The sequence below is a fragment of the Rhipicephalus microplus genome, chromosome 2, assembly GCF_043290135.1.
Source record: "Rhipicephalus microplus isolate Deutch F79 chromosome 2, USDA_Rmic, whole genome shotgun sequence".
In the NCBI taxonomy this organism is placed as follows: domain Eukaryota; kingdom Metazoa; phylum Arthropoda; class Arachnida; order Ixodida; family Ixodidae; genus Rhipicephalus; species Rhipicephalus microplus.
Genome location: NC_134701.1, coordinates 189,280,828 through 189,299,162, shown reverse-complemented (window position 1 = coordinate 189,299,162; position 18,335 = coordinate 189,280,828). Strand labels below are relative to the sequence as shown.

Genomic DNA, 18,335 nt, shown 5'->3' with positions numbered 1-18,335 from the left:
CGACGCTTTTCACCATCTCTCCTGCGGTTCTTTATTAAAAAATTGGCAAACATGATTCGTGCACATGTTACGAAAAGTATGTATGTCTTGCTGTGCTCAATACAGTATGATGACTGCAGTTACCGTGCTTTCTGTGCAAATCGCAGGAGACCATTGAGCGATGGAACGCAGTGTTTTACATTGCCGCCGCGGTGTGCATGCTGGGATGCCTGGCGTTCTTGATGTTCGGCACGGCGGAAGTGCAGCCCTGGGCCCACGCGCCGGTGACCTCTTTCCAGAACCAGGGGGCTGTGCTCATTGCAAGCGACGAACTCCTCAATGACGATCCACTAGAGGGCTCGAAGGCTACACGATCCACTTGACATCGACAGTATCCATCACTGCACCACACAGTGGGGATGAGGATAATGGCCTGCTTCGTTGGTGCTCATTGATTTTTTTTTTCTCTCCGACTCTTGCGGGAGAGAAAATCGTGTTCTTGCCAATGTACTGTGATACCAACGGACATTCTTTATACACGTGACACTGGGTTCCTCGGCCTCGTCCTAATAACAGCTTTCAAAGCTTTGCTCGTTAAGTGCACAAGCACATTTCGGTTTTTAGAGCGCACAGTAATGCATTCGTTGCATTAGTTAAATCTCTTACACTGCTGAAGTGTTCTTGGTAGCGTGGCTATCGCACGCGTCCTCTACTTTTCTCAAAGTTTCGCACGAAAGCTGTTTGCCTGTCGGGATTTTCACCGCAGTAATGTCAGCACTTTTGTCTCCTGCATTTTTATACCCAATGCATTTTTTTAGAATCTCTCGTTAATGCATGTAATTAATTTTAAATGACTGTCACACTAGTCATTAGGTCATAGAACATGTGACCCGATGGTGTGCACTGTTACAGTGAACTTTGTCTGCCACCGGGTGTCACCTTTCACTGCTGCGTGTTTTTGTACTTTGGAAACAGTTTACACATTTGCATTCTATATATTTTGCTTAGTGTAGAGATTTATTGTTGTATTAATTTAAAAATCATGTCTATGGTTGAATTTCGGTGGTCAATCAGCAGTCTACTGTACTCTGTACCAGGAAGAGAGGCATCAGTTAGAGCACATAATTGGCATGTCCTCATTGAATGAGTAAAACATGATACGTGACTCATATCAGGGGCTGGCAGATGGTTGTAGCTATCTCCAGTGATGCCATTCGTAGGTAACTCAAGCGAAATGTTTCAACTACGGCTTGGACAGTTTTGCAATTGACATTTAAAACAAAGAGCGCCGTATTTGTGTTGACATAGAACCATGCAATTAAGTGTTGTCTGAAGTGTTACACATTTTGTTATGTTTTGTAACATCTATTCTGCAAGGAGAGCAGGCCAGCGTTATTATAACTTTTAGCAACAATTATTCGCATGACTGTGTACAACCTCTAAGCAGGCATTTCAAGAAGCTCGAGAGGTGATTGCTCGAGTAACCTGCTTCAAGTGAGCGATTACAACTATGCGCTATAACTCTAAGTCGGTTGGCAAAACACGCATTGTTGTCTGTAGAGTGAAATACTCTCATCCCAAATGGCCTCGAAGATTCTCATTTTTTTTCTTTTCCTCTGGCAAAAGTAGCAATTATTTTATGTGCGTATGATTATATCTGCACCATGGCTTCTTTCAGTGTTACTTCTTTAATAGCCTTTATTTTAACATTACGTGCAGAGACTGTTCAGCATGGACGCTTGTTAGAAAGGCATAAATTTTGATAATGTGTGTGCACATGTGCAAGTAGTTGTATTGTAAATACGGAGCACAGGCATTGTTGGCATGTTCTCAAAATGGTTGCAGCAGATGCTACAGATCGAGCTGTGCTTCATTTTTAGCCCCTTTTTGAACCAGCAGCTTGGTTTGAAAATAGGTACTAATCCTTAAAGTTTTCATCATCTTAAAATTTCACCATCATCATCAGCCTGACTACACCCACTGCAGAGCAAAGGCCTCTCTCATGAGCCGGCAATCAACCCGATCTTGTGCTTTCCGCTGCCACGTTATACCTGCGAACTTTTTAATCTCATCGGTTCACCTAACAGTGCGTTTGTCTTCTCTGGGAATCCAGTTAGTTACCCTTAATGACCAGCGGTTATCCTGTCTACGCGCTACTTGCCCGGTTCATGTCCATTTCTTCTTGTTGATTTCAGTTATGATATCCTGAACCCCTGTTCGTTCCCTGACCCACTCTGCTCTCTTCTTGTCTCTTAAGGTTACACCTGTCATTTTCTTTTCCATCGCTCGCTGCATTGTTATCAATTTAAGCTGAACCCTCTTTGTGAGCCTCCAGTTTTCTGCTCCTTTGGTAAGTACCGGCAAGATGCAGCTGTTATATACCTTCCTCTTAAGGACTACTGGTAGATTGTCATTCATCATTTGGAAATGCTTGATGAATGTGATTCGGCCCATTCATATTCTTATAGTTATTTCACTCTCATGGTTCGGCTACACAGTTACTACCTGTCCGAAGTAGATATATTCCTTTAGAACTTTCAGCGTCTCTCCACCTATCGCAAAGCCCTTTTATTTTTTTTCCAAGACTGTTGCACATTACTTTAGTTTTGTGCATATTGATTTTCAGACCTATCTTTCTGCTTTCCATGTCCAGTTCACTAATCATGAGCTGTAATTCGCTTCCTGAGTCACTCATGAAGGCAATGTCATCAGCGAATTGCAGGTTGTTAAGGCACTCTCTATTAACTCTTATCCCTAGCTCTTCCCAATATAGGGCACTGAAGACCTCCTGTAAACAGGCAGCGAATAGTATTGGAGAGATTGTGTTTCCCTGCCTTACACCCTTGCTAATTTGGACTCTTTCACTTTCTTTACGGAGAACTATGGCGGCTGTGGATCCGCTGTAGATTTATTCCAGTATGCTTATATAGGGTTCGTCGATGCCTTGATTCTGTAGCGCCTGCATCACTGCTGATGTCTTAACTGAGTCAAACACCTCATAATCTATGAAGGCTATGTATAGGGGTTGGTTGTATTCTGCGCATTTCTCTATCACCTCATTGATAGTATGAATGTAGTCTACTGTGGTGTAGAACCAAGTAACCCTCTAATACCGGTGTCACACGGGCACTTTTAATCACGATCAGGGCGATCCGGATCAGTTTTCTTGATCGCTATCAACTTTATGACCGCTGCTACATGGCCCAAGCTAATCCGGTTCGAGCTTGGGTCAGATGAAATGCCTCAAGTGGCATTTGCGTGCCGTAAACCATGCCACTGACAAAACTCGGCATGCTGTATATCTATAGAGCCCTTTATCAGCAATGTTACCTATTGTGCAAGAACCGCTCGAACGTCAAAACGTTTGCATGCCACTAGAATGTGATTTCATAAATCCATCATTCGATAAAATTTTCTTAGCACTTACTTGTATTGCTGTGTGAGATTCTTAACCTTCGCTTTTATTTCTGATGGCCCCCGCTTGTAGCCGTGTAGTAACAGTGAAGCTTCACCTTCGTTGTACGCGCCAGTGTTTTACTTCTGTCTCCTCAAGTCTGTTCCAGTCGCTCCTGCCAGCGGCCAATCACTTTAAAGGTCTCTTCATTCGACCACGAAGTGCATGTACATTGCGATGTAGTCGAAAGGCTTGCCACACTCATAATCAGTTTGCTTCTAGGTGCTCCAACAGCTTTGACAGGGCAAGAGTTGAAATAAGCGCCGAAGGCAACGGTCGACTGCTGGTCGTCTGCTTGTCGTCTGCTTCTCTCGTAATGTATACATGCGGTCGATGCGAATCTTAAAATATGCATTACTTGAGATATTATTTTAATTTACACAGTTTAGAATTTGTTTTTCTTTATGAGCATCTAGCTGTTTTAATGTGCTTTTATTGAACTATCCTCGATTTCTTGTTTATTGTGCTTTCAACAAGCTCGGCTAGTGGGTGCAGATGACAGCAAAATCGCGATCTCTCTGGCAGATCACGATAGTCTAGATCCCGATCATGTCTGATCGTGATTAAATGTGAACTTGTAGCAGCACCTAATCTTGATTGTGGTTAATCCAGATTGCAACTGATCACGATTAAAAGTGCCCGTGTGACACTGTTATAAGTTTCGTTGAGAGCCTAATCTGCCTGCTCCTCCTTTTTCCATTATTGTTTTTGTTGGCCTTCCACAACAATTCTATTCTATTTAAAATATAGGTGAGCGAAGGTAACAGCAAGCTTTTAATTACCATTTTTAACTGGGACATTATGTCATTTCATTCAGAAGGGCAGATGAAAGAAAATATGGCAGGCGTGATGCTGATAGATAAGCAAGTGGAAGTAGGCATTATGGAGCAAATGTTGGTTGCTGAAACATTCATCAAAATTTAGGTATAAAATTGGCAGCCTTCGTAATGCATAGAACAGATTGCATGTAGTTTACGGTATTCCCACTATGGATGTTATGGTTAGGGAAACACAGGAGAGGATATGACACTATACTGCAATGTACTTGCAGCTATAGAATGACTGTTGCTGAAATATGTCAACCCTATATTATGGGGTACGGCCTTCATTCTATATTTCACATGAAATAGGATGACAAAAACAAACTTCCAACAAATGTTGGCTGTAATTCTGCATGGGAAGCACCCTCTTTTTTTCAATCGGATTTTGCTTCTTCTGTAGGTTTAATATGTTAAACCATTTCATTTAATGTTGTCAAAAGGTAGAGCATTCACTGCAACAATGTAAGAAGTGTAATATTGTGCTGGATTAGCACATCACATGTATAAAATTGTAAATAGGGACTATAACTATCATGCACCAGAAATGGTGTAAACATAAAAAGATGGTGTAGCAGTGTTACCTGGAGATCAATCATAGCTCGTTGAAAAAGATCGATGAAACTCAAAAACTTTAGCATAGCAACATGTTTAAACAATGGAATGTTGATAAATTATGCAGCAAATTTTTTTAATTGTGATGGTAACTTTTTAAGCATAGTATGCCTTGATGTTCATTATTTTATGTTGGGCCAAATAAAAATGCTGTCTTAGTGTACAAGTCATTTAATAGCAGAGGTTTTGGTTGAATGTTCAGCTATGCAGCTTTCCTGTGTTGTTGAAATTTGGCCAAGAATTGCTGTGATCTAATTGATTGAGAAAAAAAAAAACATGCATGCACAGTTATGGCATTGGTACATTTATTTGAGTGTGTAAATATGAGAAGGAACTTCAGATAGTTTTATTTTATATCTATCAACATTTTATTTTTCTGTTGTTGATAAAACATGCATTCTCGCAAACAAATGGAGGACACTTAGAATAATAATTTCTTGCAGTGTTCCCAATCGGTCATGTTGTGTGCCTACCGTTTCTGTTTTGATGGCTGCTATTCTTATTTTTTGTTGTGATATCAAAGAAATCAGTAGGAGAGTGGTTTGCAATGTCTTTCTCGCGTCATGCATCCTGCACTATTTTTACATTCTTTCACATGTATGTACAAATGCATATTAAAGGGCCAGTAAACAACCCCAAGGTCCAAAAATTGTTGTAAAGAGAAATATGTGCACTTTTACTTCGTGAACATGCTGCCGCAAGAATTTCACAAATTCGTGCTATATTAAGGAAGCTACAGGGGCTAGAACATCGCGTTCGGCTGGTTTCAAATTTTCACGCGGCCTCGCCATCCTTCTCCTTCAGAGGGAGGGGAAGGCATGGCCCATCCTCATGACTCTGTCGGCTTCGGCAATGTGACAAGACGTCAGCGATTGACGTCATTGGTGAACTTGATCAGTCGCAACGTCGCACGTGCGCTTGCTGTGATGCCTGGTTGTTTACTGTTTACCTAGTGCCGATGCTTCTTCGCAGCCCAGTCATTCGATTTGCAGCCGACAATGATTTGCAGCAAAACTGCATTCCAAAACTGGACATGAAGTTGGCCCGATTTTTATGGAGTTTGATTTTTTGGGAGTGGACTGTGGCGCCACCTGGAAGCAGCAACACAAAAAACAAAAATAATGCGCTTAATAGTGGGTGTGCTGATCAACAGGTGGCACGACAATCTGCTTACTTCCAAAAACTGGGTCAGTGAAGTGTCCCAATTATGATGCATGGAGCCTATGGGGAGTTTTGCAACTCATATGATTGAATAGCTCTATCGTAGCTGTGGTGGGAACAGGAACTGTCGTTGACTTCACTACTGTTTGTTGAGACCTGGTTTAGACCAATAGACGAGCTGCGTGCTGCGTCACGTCGCTGATCGCTGAGTTGTCGTCACTGCGTGTGCAAGGAGCACTGGCCAGGTGTAGGAAAGAATTGCGGAAATTGTTTTTTGAAATGGAGGCTCTGTGTGGCGCGCAGCTTTGTAATATTCAGAAAATGTAATCACTGCGGTCTTCTCTACGAATTACCGAGCTTGTTTGCGGGATGTAAAAAAAAAGCCGGAGCCTGTTTACTGGCCCTTTATAAAGGTATATACCAGTTGCTTTGACTGTGTTGTGTAGATTTCTAGTGGTGGAATGTCTGGGTTCTGAAAATCCAATGAAAAAAAAAAAAGGCTTGAGTTTCCTTGCACACATGCACTGTGCTTTGTGGTCAGCTTGCATTTCCAGTGTTGACAGGCGTTTCATTGCTTGTGCCTCTGGCTTGTGCATATGGCTCTTAATATATTAAGTTGCACAAAATATTTGATATTCGCTAATGTTGCTGCCGCATCGTGAGGCAGTGCTATGGGGAAAGCCTTTCTTATTGCTTTTGTATATCTCCGTGTTGTTTATGACTTCTACAATGGCTCCTCGAGAACTTCTTGTTTCTTTTGAAAAGAATAAATTATTTTTGTGGGATGTAGCACTGGTTATTAAAGCACTAGGCACAGTGTAAATTTTCACATTATCTGAGACAAGTGTAGCAGGAAGATCTGGAAAAGATGGCATTTATTTCTGCAAAACCATGTTTACTGTAGGCTGGTTGAAGTGATCCGCAAATAGATCTGATGAGCTGCTTTTTTTATTATTTTAATGTTGCTACCATGCATTTTATTTGCTTTCTTTCACTTTCGTTCAATAGGTCTATTATTGACTGATGGAGTAAACTAACTTTTGACACACACATTCTTGTTTCACACATTCTTGCATGTTTATGTGATATCGAAACTTGTTTGGACTGCAATAATGTATGAATGTTTGAGGGTCTAGCATGTACTGTTGATCGCGGGAGTTTGCGGGATACACAAGCGTAAGGTGAATCACCATGCCGCGTTATGCGACTCCCTTCACCAGTTTCCAGGCACCCATGCCAAAGGATACGAGTTGGCAATGGAGCAGTCGCTCATAAACACTTCACTGCAGTTCAAGTAACAGAAATTCGTTGCCGAATTTCAATTGTCAAAACAGTAACTTTTGCACAACAGCGTGTACCACAGATGCAAGCAGACAATTGTATCCTTGGTGTTTGTTTAAAGCACCAGTTGACATTGCCTATGTTGTTTATTGACAGTCTTGCATTTTTAGTCTGACTTTCATGAAGCCCTTGCACATTGATGAAGTTCCTGCTGTTTACGGCATAATAAAAATATTTAAGTTAAGCTTGGTGTGTCCATACACTCTTTCAGAACTTAGGATTGATTTGTGGCTTCTGCCATGTTCACTCAATTCCAGGTGTTTTCACTTGAAAAATCTTCTCATGATAGTCAGTCATTGTACATTGGTGGACTAGAGAAGGGAAATGTCTTTTTTTTTTTTCAATTTTCAATACTTGCACAGTCCCCAAAAATAAGGTTCTTGAAATAATTTAATTTGTCGCTTTGGAGTAAAAACTTGCCCCCCTCCTTTTTTTTGTAGTCACACTAAGTTGTGAGAGTGTGTTACACGATTAAACCTTTATATGAAAAAGTTTGGTACAAAGACATTCTTCATATAGCGATGTACTTTTAAATGACTTCACTTCTGGTTCCGTGTGCAAGGAACCTTTAGAACTCTCTCCCTCACGGAGCTTGCACACCACACTATAACTTAATTCCCTGCTCATCTTAGCTCGAAGATCGAGGGTCTTTCCAGTCTCAACGAGCTAACCCACTCCAAGGTGCAAGCTCTCACTTGCGACGCTGGCACTTGTGCAGCTCAGACATAACTCACGGCTGCCGGGTGTGGCTGGGCCTCCCCGTCCCTATATGGGAGCGGCCCATGATCATCCCCATATAAAACAGGGGTGGATGCCTTCAAGACCTCAATAAAGTTTTCTATATATGTATCTATCTAACCTCATACTCATAAAACAGGTATTTTTAGCCTCAATATAACAAAGCAGGGTTATCCACGATTTTAATTTAACATATAATAGAAGTAAATTGGTAATTCGGCCACATTCTTTATATTGAGGTTTAACTGTTCTTCCTGTGGAACTTCCCTGCTGTTTCCTAGTGCAATGCACTGGTAATTAGTGGTCAATAACATAAAAAAATATGCATGCCATACGAAAAGCAGCCAAAACTGATGTTTCGGCAAGTGTTTTAAGGTTAAACTCCATACTCCAGAAAGTTTCATCGGCCTTAGAAGGACATAGTATGTTATGGTGACATAAGGACAAGTGAGCAAATCCCTGAAAGGGAGTGCTGTTGTTGCTTTATATGCAAGCTATTAAGTGCATGTGTATGATATGCACCCAATAGTGCATGTGAGACCATGAGCGCATGTGAGACCATACGGTATGACAGATTTCATTAGGGCTATAACACATATTGCTCAGATTTTGCAATATGATAAAGCATACAAGCCTTGACATTTTGTTTTCTTGCTAACTGACGGTACTTGTAAAAAATTCCACCGTCAAAAGAATCATGGCAATAGTGTCCAAATTTAATTCGCTTAGTGGTTACTACAAACTCCCACTGCTTACACAACACATGCACACACACAAAAAAAGACCTGTGGCTGCAGTATGCAGAACCCGGCAGTATGGAAATGATTTTTGAAATTGTCTGGACTTGTGTAGGGCCGACTGTTTGTATTGCAACAAAAAGTTCTGTATTTCCCTTCTGTAATATATTGTGGCAATGAGCATTTTTGTGAAGGTTCTGGCTCATGGACAGTCAAAGTAGTATATGTATGGGCAGCTCTCATTGTGTGTGCACAGACCTTTATATGTTGTCTGTTTGGAGAGAGACTGTCTTGTAACGCTGGAATATTCTGTGCATTTTGTTGTGCTTGTAGGAAATACCATGGTGATTTTTTTTTAGACACAGACTGCTCCTTGCATCTTGTATGCCATTGCCAAAGTTAGCTAATGTCTCCATCTAAGACAAAGGCATGTGATAGTTAAAGCTAGATTTGGAACAAATATCCCCAGCACATGTGTGATGGACTTTGCGACATTAACCGATAATAAACAGGATGCGCGTGTATTTTGCATTGGTCTCTTGCTTGTATATAAAGCTCCCTTAAAGAGAAACAAAAAAGCACTACCTAGTGTAACAATCAGACTTATTTCCGCGATAACTTAAGATTCACCACATTAACTTAAATTTACTTAGCAAAAAAAAAAAAGAAATATGACAAATGGCTACCAACACCACATTCAAGTTCTCACGATGGCACCCTATATGACCTCAAGCATTTTGACGACCTCTGTTTGGGTATGCCTAATCAGTTACTGTTTAACAATTTCATGGAATTCCTAATAATGTGTGTAGCTCTACAGTCCAATTGCTTGGTCGTTGCACTGCCATATTAAAAAGCCAACTAAAGACGACCTGCCGAGTGTAGCATGTACTGTAGCAACGCAGTATAAGTACAAGTGAAGAATTGAAAATCATGCCACAGATTATTTTTTTACACTGAGCAGTTTTTTTTATGAAATGAATATTTTGAAACTGTGTTTAATAAATATTAACCGTCAGTGGTTTATTTGTACACCCTTAAAAGTGTATTTCAAATGTTTAAAAGCCATACAGCCATTTAAAAAATATAATAAATTAAACACCAGTGAGGGAAGAGTGATAGAATAGAAGGATTTATTCGACTTTCCAAAAATGTTTTTTTTTTCTGCAAAGAAATGCTGCCCACGCGGAACAAATGGCAGTCTCCGACCGCCCCACACTTCCATTTTAGCTTCATCGCGATTGAAAATGCACAGTCAGACACCTGACTGCAGGTGTCACGTGGGAAATTTTGATAGCGGTCGTTACACCATAGAGTTAACGCTACACGTTACACCTGGGTTATATCCGCATATTAGGTGCACGGTGGTGCACCGGTCAATTTAAATAGCAATCAGGCTTGACAGAGATTTGAGTGACGCCTTCGTTAAGCTCCATGCGTGTTAATTTGGATCGTGAAATCTGATCTGATTCTGCAAAAAAAAAAAAAAAAAAAATTGCACGTGAGACACCAGTCTTCCACGATTTGGTCTATTTAGTTTGGAAGATCGAATGAACAGCGACCGAGAACGCTCTCATGTGGCTGAAGGTTGTGAATATGCGTTTGAGAAATCGTCCATTTTTTTTTCATCGAACATCTGAATGCTGCTGAGAGGCGAATGTACGCCCTATCGCTCATGCCTGCAGCGCTCTCCTACAGTATGCGGCGGTTACCGACGAAAGAAAAAGCGGCAACAGCGGCGCTTGTCACTTCTTCTTCGAAACATTCGAAGATGTAGTGCAGCGCTCAGCGTTTGCTCGGACGTCGTTCTTGCTGTCGTCGTCGCCCTAAACAGAGTGCGGAGGCCTCAAAGTTTCGGAATTTCACGCTGCGCTAAGCCCACAATGTGAGTTGTTCAGCTGTCTGTGATATCGCACATATTCCTGTAGAGAGTGTGTTAGGAGAATGCTCCGACGCGCGCTACTGCTTTCGAACGTTCTCATGTTCGGCTACGTTTGGCAGTTGCAACATAATCAGCACTGCAGGTGAGCCTGAACTACAAGTATATTTTTTTTTCTGTCCTGTGCAACGAACAGCCGCATTCAGGGTAACGCGTTCGTTCTTCTGGTTGTGTTCACGTGTGATTGGCGTAGTGTTCCGGAAAACTGAAACCATGATGTAACCGGTGGGGCCCCCTTTTCTCAAGTGACAGCGGAACATTGGCTCTGACCGAAGGCACAGCTCTGACAAAATCAAGAATGTAACATAGTCGTGTGTTCAACTGACTGCATTATAACATTGTTGGAGCAAAATTGTAATGACGCGTGGAATCGTGTGGAATTGTAATCGCGTGGAATGAAATCCCGCTCTTGCACGACAGCTGGACCGCAGCTTTCCTTAGAGGGGAAACGTCGTTAGGCCTTGCCGTTAAACTAATGCTCTTGAGAGGGAAAGAATAAAAAAAAAAACTGAGACCAGGACAACAATCAAGTAGGTGCGATTTCACACTTCGTTGACATTATTGGCACGCTTTGCATTTAGAATATTTTCGTACAGTGAAACAAATTGAAGTGTTTCTCAGCCTATTGGTGAGTTGCCGACTCAAGTTTACACACCCTCCTCCACTCCCCTCTTTTTTTTTTCTTTAAGGTGGTGATCAAGAACCGCTCACCATGACCAACATCGAAAATCAGTGCCTTGTTTACTTCACCAATGCCATCCAAGGGGAAAAACAGACGGAACTGTCTCCTGTCAGTATTGCCAATCTGGGAAGCTATTTGTCAAGTGCCCAGGTGAATATACGGAGGCACATCAAGAGTGTCTACGGTGGTGACTTGGTTGAATTCTTCAAGTGTTTTCCAGAAATGTTTCAACTTGGAGGAACTACACATGTCTACCTGACCTCGGACATCATGAAGAAGTATGGAGTTGACGAGCTTGAAAAGATGGCCGTTGATTTCCTCAAAAACAAGCTGAAGGACATGAATGCCTACCATTTCTCTCCTGTGCCCTTGAGGGCTCTTCGGAAATGCCTTGGGGAAGCACCACTTGGTGTTCAAGCATTGATGGCCAGAAACTATCCGGCAAAGGACATGAAGCGCCTGTTGCAGGCCTACTCCGACATATTTGGTGTTTCACACTCTGGCAACGTGTACCTTTTAGGGGAGGCACGGAGAGCTTTGGATGATGGCGATTTCCGAAATCGCTGGTTATCTGATACCAGCTGTCTGGATGTCGAGATATCGCGGGACGAAGCTGATGCTGTGCGCTTCTTTCGCCATGTTCTCAACAGTCCTGGAATTGAGCTTGCGAGTTGCAGTGTGGACTCTCTGTTTGCACAAGTTTGTGAGGCTCCTGATAATGTTCAGCATTTTATTAAAAGTAATTACACAGAGGTTAACTTTCTGGACTTCTTCAGGGCGCACAAGGCGGAGTTTTCAGTAGCCACTGGCAGCACTCCGCCGGAAAGGCTTGATAGAAACGATGATGAAGGGTCTGAAGAAGAGGAGTTTCCTCCATTGCAAACTCAAGAAAGTGCTTACCCGGAGAAGTCTTCAGGGAATGCCTGGGAGACTTCGCCTGACAACGGCAGTCCCACCGATCCAGAGGCAGCTGCGATCAAGTACTTCGAGGACGTCATAAGAACGCAAGACAATGAGTTGATGCATGTTTACAAGCTGCGGGAGCTCCTAGCTGAGGCACCTCTGATCGTATTTTCATACTTCAGTGATGAGTACCCTTACGGTAAATTTGATACATTTTTCTTGGATCACCCTGACCACTTTACCCTTGAGAGCAAGGGGGTAGTTATGCTTGCTTCAGCAGCCAAGGGACGAGCATCCAATGCAGAGAGTTATGAACTGGTCCAGCCTAGTTCCGCCAGTAGCACCTCAGAAGGAAGGGTCTCTGGCTGTGAGGACAATGCAGGCACGTTGCATGCAAAGAATGTGCAAATCGAAAAGCTGCTTGAGAAATATTTTGCTGATCTCTTCCACTTGGCTTACAGCTATGGTGTGCGTGTAGTAAAACCAGAAACTGCTCTGGAGATTTCGTCATGTCTCAATCGCAGACTTACTGGCTACCTGGCTGACAACTATGGCAAAAACGTGGTGGAATTCTTTCAGCATCACCAGAGCCGTTTCAGGGTGAGCAAAAACGGCAACATATGTCTTGCTGTTGAAAAGGACTTGAGCACGGACACAACAACAGCGAAAAAGCAACCAAGTGTATTGGCTGTTGAGTTTTATGTTGCTTTGATACAGCTTTTGGAGGCCCATCAAGTCAAGGCCATCTCTCCAGAAGTTCTTTGGAGCTTTCTTCCCCTGACTCCACCGAAAGTGCAAGGCTGCTTATGCAAAGTCTACACAAAAGATAACTTCACGTCATTTTTTCTCAAGGCTCCAACCAAGTTTGCAATGTCCAAGAATAAGAATATCTACCTTGCTTCTGGCAGTGTGTGTTCAAAATGGGATTCCAGTGATGTGGATGAATACGACTTTGAGGGTGCCTCTGAAAATACACATGAAGCTTCTGCACTAGAGCATTTTGTTGATCTTATCAAATCTCTCCGTGTGAACACCTATCCTGTGCCCATAGGTATGCTGCAAGAGCACCTTCACAAGGCTTCATCATTTGTGAAGGAATATTTTGAAGATGTCTACCCACAAGAGAAGTTCATCAACTTTTTCTTAAAGTATGATGGCTTTTTTTATGTGCTACGGCCAATTAATGTCGTATGGCTTACAAAAATTGATGGAGGAAATGCTTCTGATCTTGACAATGAAGTGTGCCCTCTTGACACCATGCCCATCTCATTCAGGTTGGTGGTTGGTGTCGTTGCAGCTGCATTACTGGTGAAAAGTCCCAAGCCATTCTCAACAATTCTTGGGCATCTGAACATAGTCAAAGACCAGTACAGCCAAGAACTTAACAAACAGCCAGGAAAGAGCAAAACTGAAAAGCTTTGCTCGTTAGTTAGCAATTGCTTTGACATGTTTAAGATTGTTAAGGACAATACCATTTTGTCGTGGCCTCTCAAATATGCCAGCTCTCTGCTTTCTGCCCTGGAAGATGCATTGGCTGAAGTTTGTGTGAAGCTAGCGGGTGAAGATATTGTGGAAGTGTGCAACTTTCATGGCACATTACGGCGTAACACTGAAAGGCTGTTCCAGTGTCTCGTTCCCGATATCAAAGCATTGCTGGAGTTCTTTCACCACAAGGAGGAATTCTTTGTTCTAGATAAGGCACACTTTATTGTTGTTCCCAAGTTGTTGGAGCCTGAGTATACTGAAGAAATTTCACAGATGTTGGTGAAAGAGTTGCTGAAGTGTGCAGACAAAAAGGCACCACTTTTGTCTGTCCTTGAAAACTTAAAAGATGAAGGATTCGATCATCATTTCAGTAGCAGCACTGTTCTCAAGGCCATTCTTATGCGCAAGGACAGGTTTAAAATTTGTGATAATATTTTGCTTCTCATTGAAGAGCAGAAGAAAAGCTTTGGGAAGTGCAGTTCTGGTGACCATGGTGACATGGGTTCTGGAGACACTGGGAAAGCTATGAAGCCAAAGAAGACAAACTGTACACCAGTCACTGGCATGGGCTGGATAATTAGCTTAGATGGAGTAAGTGGACTGCTCGCCGCTACCTTTGGTAGCTCTGATGATTATGCTGAAGTTTCATTCAAGAGAGATGCTCTCAGTGCCACATCGACCAATTACAATGAACTGATAGTTGGTCAGGAAGTGGAATTCATTGCCGTCAAAGACGATGGTGAATCTGAGTGGGTAATCGTAGAATTGAAAAGTGCTGGCAGTACACCTAGTGGTGAAGAGGAGAAGGGACGCAGTAAAGAGGGTGAACGAGCTCACCCTAGCAGTGGTGGGAAGCTTCACATGGACTTGTCTGACACTGCAAGTGAAGGCAATGCATCCGTCAATGGGGATGACTGCATATTCTACTCCAGTGCCTCAGACTCCGAACTGGTGAAGGTGGCAGCTCCACCATCTAGTGACCGCAATACAGAAAAGGCGAAATCTCCCAAATTCAAAGATGTGACTTCTAAAGAAATAGTTCAAAATGAAGATGCATTAATTCAGGAAAGTGCTTTGCAGGACAGTGCTGACGTTACCATTGTTGACAATGGTTATGATGCGTTCGAATGGGACACTCCATATGATCGGAGAACAATGGACTTGACCCTTATCCCAAAGACAGAAGCATCTGAGCTGTGTGAAAAAACTATCAAGTGTGACAAATCTGAGGAGAAGAATCCACAAGGTGTACTTGGGCTGACCGAAATCTCATCAATGGCACACCATGCACCACAGCATGTGCTTGATGCAGTCATGCCTAAAAAGAACAATAATGTGCAGTGTACGACATTACCAGCGATTGCTGAACCTGCTACCATTCAGAGTAATGCTGCCAGGAATGACGCACCCAAGGAGAGCCTGACTGCGTGGGCTGGAACTGGAATTTGGGATATTGAACCACTCCCAGCAGCTTCAAAAGAGCTGCAGCAAATGCCTAGGCCCCCACCAGCCAATGAAAACACAAAACTGAAAGAAAAAAAAGCGGAAGATTTCAACACCCAAAAGGTTCCAGAAAAGAATGTGACGAGTGCAACATCTACATTGCCGCCTGCCTCGGTGAAATCCACATTCCCTTTCACTGGCCCGTTCACAGATTCCAGTATGCATGAAGACCCTAAGAGTGGTAGCAGGTTCTATCGCGAGGCATGCACAGTGAAAACAGCCTATAGTGATGAAAGCAGCACTAGCAGCAGCCAAGTAGCTTCAAGCGACATAGATCCAGAGCTGTCTGCTGATGACAGCTCTGGATCTGAGCTGTCTGAGTCTGAGCTGGAGACAGACTACGAAACCTCCCCGAGTAGCTCGCCAAGAACGCAGTCTGTGAAGTCTGAAGGTTACCACCTTGCATCAGGTGATAATGTGCTTGTGTCACATGGTGACACTGATGTATCTCGCTTGGAGTGGTGCTTTGATGAAGCCCTGCCTTTTGCCAATGCCACGTGCAACAAGCCCGATGTGGTGTACTCGATACCTGCGACTGTCGCTCTCGTCACGCCTGCTGTTGCAATACTTGAATCCTATGTCCGAGGCATTCCCGTCAGCCTTATTGCAGACCCCGCAGCTACCACTTGTCATGAATGGTCAGAGCTTCATGTTGGGAAAAAGGTTGCAGCTCGTGCTGTGGGCAACATTGAAGATTCTACCCTCCTTCTGGTCATCAAGCTGCAGCCACTGTGGCGTAAAGCTGTGCCACGGGCAGTGTTGCCGGATGCTGCCACACAGACAATTTCTACGGGACCCGTACTGGCAGCTTCGCTCTTGGTGGAATGAGTGGTGTGCACTGCGTGCACACATGTATTCACTGTGGAAGATGTAATTAGTGCTCTTCATCAGGATGTGCCTCTTCGAGCCTGCTTTGGTGCCATTGAGAGTATTTTGGGGTGTGTGTTTGTTTCTCATTTTTCATATTTTTATTCTTTCTGGAGCACTAAACGATATGCAGAAAGGGTTTAATAGAAATCTGTCTATTGTGGTTCTGTATTTTTTGTTTAAGTCATTGTCATTTTTTTAATAAATGTGGCTGTGTGTCTGGCTGCGATCCAAAACGAGCCCTTGTCTGCCTTTTTTAAAAACTGCGTAGGAACAGACCATCTGGTATGCGCAGGACATTTGCATGCATAGGGCATAGATGTTTGCATTGAGGGAGAGAGGGCAGCAGAGCACCTTATGGTTAAGGTGGAAGGAATGAATTTAGTGTAGTAATCTTTTATTACTCTTTAGGAAGCTTAGTAAGCAGCTTGTTGCAATTTAAGCGCTTAAGCTCCAGAGATGCTCTATGAACCAAGTTCCTTTAGTGCGATGCTGCTGTAAACGCCGTTAGCATCCACATGCATGTGATACGGGCCTTCATGCCTGAAGTTCTGCTTATGAAAGTCCTGCCTGTAAGCACTTGAGTTTTTTGCTTTATTGTAGTGTAGCCTTAAGTGGTGGAGGGGGGGGGGGGTTCTCCGCAGCAGTGTAGATGTTGCTAGAGACTCTAACATGAAGCAAACTTCCATGACTGAAAATATTGCAACTGAATGGGGTGAGCTACTGTTGCACGATGCTGTATGCGTACCGGCTGCTAACTGCATTGTTGGGTATCGGATATCCTGACCAGTGCGAAATAGTAAATCGTAGAGGGGCCTTTGAACCAACCCTCGGGCTTGACAAGAAAGTTTGTTCTATAGACAGAAGACTTATTCGCGAGCACTTCGGAAAAAATTTTTGGTTGTGCGCAAGTTGTGAATTTCACAAGCATAATTGAAAGCTCTTTTCAAAATACCATTGTTGCCGTTTGTGAATGAAGGTGGTGGGCAGCCACCGAAGCAATTGTACAGATTCCCATGAGAGCTGTCACTGGCTGATTCGTTGACAGGAAAAGGGCACACTACTTGAAACTGTGCCTTCCTCCTGTTACAGTGTATATATAATAGTGATGAGAACCTGTGGAAAGTGTTGTCGAGAAAGTATAGGGGATGTTAGTAATAATTTTAATGCAATGGTGAAGAAAGGAAGGTGAAAAATATTGGCAGTGACCAAACTTGTGGCCTTCAAATACGTGCAATCCAGAGGTCCCAAATTTGGTCCGTGCCAGCAGCAAGTTATCTTTTTGTCCACAATTTTTTCTTCAGATTTATTTTTTTATAATTACTGCTAATACACATACACTATACTTTTCTTGACAAAGACAAACGAGCCCTTAAATTTAGTTTCCTTGTGTATGTTAATTGATACGGGTAAGACAGTACAGTATATGTTAATGTGCATTTTTTGATTTTAGGACTATGATTATATTTTAGAACTGGGCACATTTGAATAAACTTTGTGTGGTCAATAGGAATACAATGCAATGCCATGAAATATCGAGTCCCTGTGCTTCCTTGTAATGAAGGATGGTAAACATAGACTGGAAAAGTAAACGCTGCACTCGTAATGCATTTACTTGTGGTTGGGCCTTGTTTTTGGGAGTTAAATGTCTCTGAAAGTATTTTCGATACATTGAGCAAATGGGGTTGAGGTTGATGTCCTATTAAAAGCCTAAACTATGTATGTTAATGTACGCCTTTGTAGATATATACTTGTGCAAGTGTTCAGTGGTGTTGGAGGTGGGTCTTCGAAGAAATCTGTATAGAAAATTTGGTTGCCGTCTTGAGAGTATCTGAATGTGGGCTCAGTGATGGTCCGTACTACGCTGCAGAATTCACATTCAGAGAGATGAAAATCATCTATTTTGGAGATTTTTCCATGCAAATGCTGACGAAATTCCCAGCATATTTCCCTGCTCAAAAGCACTAATTTCCGCCTCCATCCACGCACACGCAGCCTTTAATTACACGTGTCTAACGTACTAGCGACTTTTTAAATCGTGACTAACCCCTCCACTGCCACACAACAAAAGCATGACTTTATTAATTCATATACTCTTAATACACTGCACATT

The 18,335-nt window shown here is 42.7% G+C and overlaps 2 protein-coding genes across 2 annotated transcripts in view; both read left to right on the top strand.

The window, feature by feature from the left end:
- The window catches only part of LOC119170540 (sialin), a 29,698-nt gene extending 22,146 nt beyond the window's left edge, over positions 1-7,552 (top strand). Inside the window, exon 10 of the mRNA XM_037421729.2 lies at positions 147-7,552. Coding sequence (XP_037277626.2) covers positions 147-362 — 216 coding nt within the window. The 3' untranslated portion in view covers positions 363-7,552. The remainder of the gene's footprint in view (positions 1-146) is intronic.
- Positions 7,553-10,553: 3,001 nt separating this feature from the next.
- LOC119169633 (uncharacterized) lies at positions 10,554-16,458 on the top strand. The gene is made up of 2 exons (XM_075887157.1): positions 10,554-10,728; positions 11,472-16,458. Exon 2 carries the CDS (start codon positions 11,495-11,497, stop codon positions 16,181-16,183), a length of 4,689 nt encoding a protein of 1,562 aa, XP_075743272.1. The 5' UTR covers positions 10,554-10,728; positions 11,472-11,494; the 3' UTR covers positions 16,184-16,458.
- Positions 16,459-18,335: the final 1,877 nt, after the last annotated feature.

Coding starts and splice junctions, on each gene's coding strand:
- LOC119169633 (XM_075887157.1), top strand. CDS start 11,495: ATGACCAACATCGAAAATCAGTGCCTTGTTTACTTCACCAATGCCATC.